At 34.2% G+C, this 9097-nt stretch overlaps 2 protein-coding genes across 2 annotated transcripts; one reads left to right on the forward strand and one right to left on the reverse strand.

The window, feature by feature from the left end:
* Positions 1 to 940: 940 nt before the first annotated feature.
* Positions 941 to 1423, reverse strand: LOC18038236 (VQ motif-containing protein 8, chloroplastic). The gene has a single exon (XM_006429937.1). It carries the CDS (start codon positions 1421 to 1423, stop codon positions 941 to 943), a length of 483 nt encoding a protein of 160 aa, XP_006430000.1.
* Positions 1424 to 4693: 3270 nt separating this feature from the next.
* Positions 4694 to 8845, forward strand: LOC18038463 (calcium-dependent protein kinase 20). The gene is made up of 8 exons (XM_006429938.2): positions 4694 to 5566; positions 6935 to 7078; positions 7188 to 7340; positions 7517 to 7632; positions 7745 to 7912; positions 8044 to 8268; positions 8372 to 8434; positions 8735 to 8845. The coding sequence occupies exons 1-8, from the start codon at positions 4720 to 4722 to the stop codon at positions 8843 to 8845; spliced, it is 1827 nt and encodes a 608-aa protein (XP_006430001.2). The 5' UTR covers positions 4694 to 4719.
* The last annotated feature ends 252 nt before the right edge of the window (positions 8846 to 9097 follow it).

A 9097-nucleotide genomic window follows, 5' to 3' on the forward strand; every position in this document is an offset into this window, starting at 1 on the left:
TCGTTTCTCTCAGCCTTCTCTTAGTCTCCGTGACAATAAGTATTTTCCTTTAAGAGTTTATCTTTATTATTGGAATCCCGTTAACTTACATGTAATGTAACTTAACACTTGCCTTATTATTGTGCTTCTGTTTATTTTTTTTAATAAAATCGTAGAATAAATAAAAAAAAATTGGCCACACATTTCATTTGTTAATTAAGCTTCAATTCATTTGTCAATGGGGTTAGGATCTTGTTATGTAACAGTATCGCGCATAAGTCATGGTAATATGTCAATAATGGTGTGCACTAAATCATACTAAGACGGTAATATACATATATGTACAAATAGTCATTCATTTAGAAGAACTTATATATATATGTGACCTTTAGCCGTTAGTTATTGATTTGTTTATTTTTTTTTTTATATTAATCACGAGGTATCCTGGGGAGGGCCCCAACTGTGGGAGGCACCTTTAAGCCCGTACCACAACCCAGACTAGAAGTTTCCGCTCGAACCGGGAGGCACAGATTCTCCCAACAAAGGCGATTTCCCTGCGACTCGAACTGGGGAGCAAACCCAGTCAAGCCACTTAAGGGGACTCCATTGCCAGTGGAGCCAACACTTTGTTGGTATTGATTTGTTTATTTTACTTGTATTTCTCTGCTGGTTTTAATTAAATAACTCTCTTAGCTTCTCTTTCCAAAAGTAAGAGTTGAAGCAAACAAACAAAATAATTACTAAGACTTGATTACAAAATCAGCAAAGAAACGGGTACATAACAAGACATCGAATTTGAAATTCATTATTAATACAAGTGCATGCAACTTGCAGCCAGCTTGCTAGCTAGCAAACTTCCGCCCTAATTTTCTTTACAAATATTTCATACTCTAGCTAGCTTATTGCCAAGATGCATTTCGGAAAACACAGAAGTGATGCAGCTCAATCAATGATCTCCCAATTAAAAGTCATCCCAGTTGGAACAAATATCTATACATAAGCTAGAAAAAGCAGCCAAACCCGACGGTGATGATGAAGACACACACTCATGAGCTTGACGTATAAAATGATGATCATCGTGACCATGTCCAAAATTGACTTCATCACTGACAACAGCAGCTTGAATATTCTCCGAACACTCAATATTTGACGACAAAGATGATGATGATGATGTTGCTGCTTGATTTCCAGTAAGTCTTTGAACTAGCCCCATGAATTCTTCGGGCCTTACGTGAATAATCTTGGGGGAAACCAAATAAATAACCACAGGAGAACGTTTTTGATGAATTGGTGGCTTCTTTATAATCTTTGAAGAATCGGAGCATTTGCCTATCTTCAAAGCGGCTGGCCTTGGACCCTGTAACTTTTTTCGCTTCACCGCCGGAAATTTCAACATCCGACTATCGTCGTCTTCACTAGTAGTAGTGAAAGAAATCATCGACATATTCTCTTTAACGTACGTATTGCAAGAAGTAGTTAATATGATCTCGGTATGTGAGTTGAAATATGCATAAATCGCAGATGAATTTATACATGTAGTGAGGTTGACGAGCCAGTCCAAAAGAAAAATGACAAGAACCCGGTCTTAGTTTGAATAGGTCAATTTGTAGTAGAATATTTCTGTTTATGCTGCAGGTATAATTTTTGCCGGCCCTTTTGTCAACAAGTTTGTTTACTAACTAATAATTTTTCAATCTTGACTTGAACAAGCAAAATTCAAAAGCGAGAGGATAAATAGTGCGTGACGAAGTCTTCTATATATCCAACCATCAGTCAAGTCAAAAATAATGTCTACCCTTTTTGTATTTTATGTAAGCCTTTGCTTCTTCTTTTTCAATTTAGCAAAGACGAGATAATTAAAGATTTCAAAACACTGAAAATTAATTTGAAAGCTTGAATTCTTCGATACACAGAACCTGATTAATTATTAATTAGTTCGTCAATTAGGTTATCTATGCGACGACAATCAAGCTTTCTTTTTGACCTGCAATATTTTCGTCTGTCAAATAGAAGCCACATACATACACAAAAAGATCAGGTTTAGAGATAATTTGCTTTTGAAAGAAAAAAGTGATCAATGCCACTCATAATTTTTTCCCCCCGGCCGTTTTCTTTGATGTGCGTTTACGTACCTTCTAAGATCCTGGGGTCCGCTAACTTTTTTAGTAACATCTGTTATTAGTTGTATTCAGTTTCTTTTAATCTTGCAGCGTAATTAAGGTATCTCAAATCATTAATTCCAATGCATGATAACGTACATATCCAAACTTGTAACACAATTAAGTGCCCAACTCAAGAGAATAATAACCGCTTATATAACTCAATTAGACATTAGAATGACAATACAAATTTAAAAGCAAAATAATATTATCGCTTATTTTCTAGTTACAATTTAAATATACCTAGCTAGTCTTTTGGAGTTTAACCGAATGGTTTTTAAGTAGTTTTATTTAAATAAGGAAAATTATTATTGCACCATTTTTCTTTTATTTTATGTTCATCTAACCATCATAAAATTCTAACATGTTCTTTACACCACCTATCTTTTGAAATTTGTATCAATTAGCCACTTTTACACTAACACCGTTAAATAATTTAAACGAAATGATAATTTTACCCCTAAACAAATTAAAAGATTATTTTATCTTATAAAAAATTTAAAAATAAAAAAATTATAATTATAAAAACACCCCTACATTTAATAAAGAAATAAATCCAAAATTAGAATTTTTATTTTTAATAAAAATTATAATTATAGAAATAATTACAAAATTTTGGGATTTAATAAAAAATCCCTAAATTATTAAAAATTTTGGATTTATTTTTTAATAAATAAATTCAGTTATTTCAATAAAATTTTGTAAAATTATAATTTTTAATAAATAAAATTCAGTTATTTTTTATTAAAATTTTGCAAAATTATAAATTTTTAGTAAAAATAATTATTAAAATTTTGTAAAATATAAATTTAATAAAAATCAGTTGAGCACCTCTATTTTGGATTTATTTTTTTAAAATTTAGGGGTATTTTTATAATTATAATTTTTTTCAAAGTTTTATAAGATAAAATGGTATTTTAATTTATTTAGGAGTAAAGTTATCATTTCGTTTAAATTGTTTAACGATGTTAGTGTAAAAGTGGCTAATTGATACAAATTTCAAAAGAAATATGGTGCAAAGAACATGTTAGAATTTTGTGGTGCTTTGATGAATATAAAACAAAATAAATGTGGTGCAAGGATAATTTCCCTTTAAATAATCACTCAAGTTTAAATCTTAGAAGAAGATCTATCCTTTGTATCACTATAATCAATTAATTTTAAATATTTGTTTAGGTTGATAGTATTCTTGTCCTAATACAAAATTAATCGAGTCGAGCAAGTCGTATGATGATAGAAGATAGGGATGGCAATGGGGTGGGAGTGGGTAGGCCTACCCCATTCCCCACCCCATTAAAAATTTCGACCCCATTTCCCACCCTATCCCCCAATAAATTCACCCCATTTTCTATTTACTTATTTTGTAGTAGATATGAATAAATGATTTTAATAAATTAAAAATTAGAGACTTAAATAAAATCACATATTATAAAGTATTTAAACTATATTAAAAAATCTCCAAAATGTTGAAACAATATCTTGAAATAATATCAAAACTAAAAAATATTTGAAGAAAGCAACACATTGAGGGAGAAAAGAAAGCAAAATAATGTCCTAAGGTTGAATAAGAATTATAATGTAGGGTTTTATTTTAGTTATAGCCTATTTATATAATGTGAAAATAAAAAATAATTAACATTGTAATTGATAAAACAAAATTATTGAACAAAAATATAAAAAAATATTCATATATAATGGTGATTGGGGTGGGGGTGGTATAGGGAGTACAAAATTAAATCTCACCCCATTAAGAATTTGAGGATTATTTTTCTCAAATTCTCTAAAAATTATATAAAATTCACCCTATTTGGGATAGGGCCTCATAGGGCTCTAAAACCGTGAAGTATTTTGTCATCCCTAATACAAGAGTTGTTGATATCATGTGAGCAGTAGTGTCATTGGTTTAAATATCCAAGGAATTTATTTAATAAATCAATTTATTTGGAACCATCCGATAGGCAGGTGGTAATACACGTGATTTAATAATTCCATTTAATTTTTTCTAAATCAGTAAATTTTTAATGCAATACCTTAAAAATATTAATGCGGAATTTTTTTTTTTTTTGAGAAAATTTTCCATTCCTGGCCAAAGAAGTAATTTACTTAGATTATCGTTTCTAAATACAAAATATACAAGGTTAATTGATATTTTTATCCGGTTACACCATTTTGACCTTACCATATATAAATTGAAAGAGAATAATTAGTACTAGTACTGCTACATTCAAATGTATTCATAATTAGTACCATTTTGACCTTACCATGCATGCATTAAAATGTTAACGTAACCCCAAAAGAATAAAACCATTAAAAAAAAATTAAGTACATTTACAAATCATAATCATAATAGCAAGTAATGGAAGATAATGGATTCTTGGCCGATAAACACTCCCTCTCTCGGAAGAACAACCCTGTTCTGTTGTCCATGGCGTCTCCATTCTTGATTCTCATTCTATGTTCTTAGCAAGATTTGGAATTATTATTTATATTTGTATTTTTCTTTGTTTGATAAATTTTGAGATGATGGAATTAAAAGGAGAAAGAGAGGGTGATGATCTAAGCTAAGAGAATTAATATTTTGATGGGGAATACATGTGTAGGACCAAATCTTAACAGCAATGGATTCTTGCAATCTGTCACGGCAGCCGTGTGGCGGACGCGTCCGCCGGAAGATAGGCTGCCACCGCCTCCTAAAAATGAACCCTCTGACAATACTGAGCGATCCCTAAAAGCAAAAGATCAGTCAAAAGCTTCTGATACAGCACCAGCGCCGGCGCCGACGCCGATTCAAAGCACGCCTCCTCCTCCTGTCAAAATTAACAATAACAGACAACCACCGGCACCAGCGCCACAGCAACAACAAGAACAATCCAAGAAACCTGCACATGTGAAACGGATTTCGAGTGCCGGGTTGCAAGTTGGATCGGTATTAGGAAGGAAGACAGGGAATCTGAAAGAAATGTATAGTTTGGGACGCAAGTTAGGGCAAGGGCAATTCGGAACAACGTTTTTGTGTGTAGAGAAAGCAACCCAGAAAGAATTTGCTTGTAAATCTATAGCAAAGAGAAAGTTAACGACAGAGGAAGATGTTGAAGATGTAAGAAGAGAAATTCGGATAATGCATCACTTGGCGGGTCACCCGAATGTGATTCAGATTGTTGGGGCTTATGAAGATGCTGTTGCAGTTCATGTTGTGATGGAGCTCTGCGCCGGGGGAGAGCTTTTTGATAGGATTATACAGAGAGGGCATTACACGGAGAGAAAGGCAGCTGATCTAACGCGGATTATAGTTGGTGTTGTTGAAGCTTGTCATTCATTAGGTGTTATGCATAGAGATTTGAAGCCTGAAAATTTTCTTTTTATCAACCAACAAGAGGAGGCGCCACTTAAAACCATAGATTTTGGACTATCAATGTTCTTTAGGCCAGGTTGGTCAATTTAATTTCATTTGTGTGTTCATTTTAAGCAAAGTATAGCATTTCGAAGACTCAATTTTGCCTTTATTATGAATGTATAGTGACCCTTATCTATTTTCTTTCTTAATCTGAATGATTCCATCATTTTTTCTGCCATGTACTTGTCGATTGATAGCTTCAGGGATCAGAAATTGTAGATTAAACCCATTATCCTTGAGGTGGGCTAGTTATCAATTGCGGGAATAGTCAGCTAAAAGGGCTAAGGAAATAGAGAGATATAAATGGTCTTGGCTTTCTATGAACTGATAAATATATATTCAGTAGTCTTGTTTCTCTTTTTGAAGCAAATTCCTCCGAGGAAGCATTTATTAGTTAGTCTTGGTATTTGGAGGAACAGAGAAATTATGCTCAAGCACTCTTTTGAACAACTGTAGTTTTTGGCCACACATTCATGTAGTTTTGAAGTGATAGATTCTGATTTCTGAAGTCCTAGACTTCTTCTGATTTATCCAAGGAATCACTTGTCAGTCAGTCTTGACATCTGGGGAAACTGAGAAACTATCGTCAAAGCCATTTTTGGAGTAATGTCTGCAAAGATATTTTGGCCCTTGGTATGGTAGTCAATGGATACAATTGGTGCATGGTAGCTGTGGCATTTTTGTGGCTAATTCAATATGTGGTGTGATAATCTTCTTCCATAATCCGCAGTTTGATTGTCAGATTTTCGCAGGTTATTGTACACGAGTTAAGTTGAATACCTTATAGCTGATCTCGAAAAGGACTTACGTTTGCAGTTTGGCTTAGGCTTCATTTTCTTTTCTTTCAAAAGCAGAGGCAAAGTGTATTACAAACTAGGCTTGTGAGAAACCTAAATGAACCCGGCTCATTGTGGCCTAATAAAGTAGCAGTACCTCCCATTGGGGATCGTGTTGCATGATGACTGTTAATATCAATAATTAACCTGGTTCTAAGCTGTGAGAATTACATTATTTGGTCCGGTCATTGACTTCAATTTGGCATTCTGTAATATATTCTGCTATTGCTCTTTAACTAACGGTGACTAGTTGTGAAATTAACAATGTGCTCAAGTAGCTTCGGAAAAGTGTCCATGTATAAGAATATATCAGTTCTTAGTTTATGCCTTAAGGTTCTATAAATTACGTTCTTATTAATTCAATGCTTTTGCTTTTGGATTGCTAAATGCAGTTAAGTTCCACCTTGCCAATATCCTCTTCTTATGATTATCGCTGTCTTTAGCCAGCATAGAGTCTCATCATAACCTTCGCTTCTGGAACTAACCAAAATTACGTTACTTTCTTCATCGTTTGTGTATCAAAATCCTTGTTTGTGTTTCTGAGAACTGATTATTCATTCTTGCAGGTGAAACGTTTTCGGATGTGGTGGGAAGCCCTTATTACGTCGCCCCAGAAGTGTTGCGGAAGCATTATGGTCCACAATGTGATGTGTGGAGTGCCGGGGTGATCGTTTACATTTTGCTGAGTGGAGTCCCTCCATTTTGGGATGGTGAGAATCTAATCATTCAAAACTTAATAACTTCTGCCTTTTTTTTTTTAAATGATTCCAGGTGTATGACATATAATTTCTTATTTCGCTATGTTGTTTCGTCGATCAGAAACGGAGCAAGGAATATTCGAGCAGGTTTTGAAAGGTGATCTTGACTTTGTATCAGAACCATGGCCTAGTATATCTGATAGTGCAAAAGATCTGGTTCGCAGAATGCTTGTAAGGGACCCCAAGAAGCGTTTGACAGCACATGAAGTTCTGTGTGAGTCTTTGTCATCTAATTTTCTTACAACAATTTTGAAATTTCTTAAAGGTTGTATGATACATGAACTTTGTAAAAGTCAGTCTTTCATTTTAACTACATAAGTTTGTTCTTTGCATTTGATCCATTTTTGAGCTATTAGCAATGAATTTAATGGTCCTTTCATTCTTGTGCAGGCCACCCTTGGGTTCAGGTTGGTGGTGTAGCTCCGGATAAACCTCTAGATTCAGCTGTTCTCTCTCGCCTGAAGCAATTTTCTGCCATGAACAAACTCAAGAAAATAGCCATCAGAGTTAGCAACTCTAGTTCTCACACTTGTTCTTCAATTTCATTGAGATCCTCTGGGTTGTGACTTGCCAATTTGAGTTAATCTTCTTAAAACAAATACTTGCACATTTTTATAGGTCATTGCTGAAAGCCTATCCGAAGAGGAAATTGCAGGACTTAAAGAAATGTTCAAGATGATAGACACAGATAACAGCGGGTATATCACTCTTGAGGAACTGAAGAAGGGTTTGCAAAGAGTTGGTGCTAATCTCATGGATTCTGAAATTGACGGGTTAATGCAAGCGGTAGGTGTTTGTTTTATATTATAAGGGGAAATTTATGCATGTAAGGAGGAAGAATCAGAGCTACCATAGCACTGAATTAGCCTAAATCCATTCCATTGTGGTCTCACTGATTTCACTTCGAAAAATTTCAGGGAGATATTGACAACAGTGGTACAATGGACTATGGCGAATTCATAGCTGCAATGCTTCATCTAAACAAAATCCAGAGGGAAGATCACATGTATGCAGCCTTCTCATACTTCGACAAAGATGGTAGCGGTTACATTACCCCAGATGAACTCCAAACAGCCTGTCAACAGTTTGGCTTAGATGATACGCAATTAGAAGATATAATACGCGAAGTTGACCAAGATAATGTAAAAGCCTTATGTGCCAATTGCTTCTTCACGTTCTTAGGAACAAAAATATTGCTTACATTACCTTTAACACTTACGATTACCCCTTTTGTCCTCCTTGCAGGATGGTCGCATTGATTACAGTGAGTTTGTAGCAATGATGCAAGACTCTGGCTTGGGGAAGAAGGTATTTAAGTAACTTGAGTGTTTTGCATTTATGGACAGCCTTCAAAGTTTCTTAAATGCTGGATCCGGGTATGCCAGAACAACGACATGCTTTCTTGTTGAATTTCGAGTGCCTACTTTTGTAAAGATCAGCTCATTTTAGTGTTTTCACAGTTCAGTTCAGCCTTCTGTTGGGTATATTCAATCAGATTAGATCATAATTCTTTTAAAAGTTGTATTGGAGCAGCATCATATTGTTCATAATATAAGCTCCCCACCTCCCCCCTTTTTTGGTTACTTCTTTTGGTCTGTGTATCTATAGATAGGAAATGAACCAGTTTCATTAATGATGCTTCAGCGATCATGTGGTCGCTATTTACTCAATTTGTGTTTCTTTCTTCTTTGTTATCTTTCATCTTCTAGTGGTTGTTGATGCGTTTTTCAATCAAGTTTATATTGTTTATTTAATTCAAGATATCGAATGTTTCGTGACTCAGTTTAATTGATGTTATATATTAATGATAATTTCGTTACCAATTTTATATTCTCTTGATGTTTCCTATTGCCATCTTCATTTTCAAAGTCACCGGTTAATTAATATTCTCTCTAATTAATCGGTCTATTTGTGGCCAAGTCAGAAATTTTGAGAGATGCATGTTGAGAGAAGTTGTGGGAGAATTTAGAT

The sequence above is a fragment of the Citrus clementina genome, unplaced genomic scaffold (assembly GCF_000493195.1).
Source record: "Citrus clementina cultivar Clemenules unplaced genomic scaffold, Citrus_clementina_v1.0 scaffold_6, whole genome shotgun sequence".
In the NCBI taxonomy this organism is placed as follows: domain Eukaryota; kingdom Viridiplantae; phylum Streptophyta; class Magnoliopsida; order Sapindales; family Rutaceae; genus Citrus; species Citrus x clementina.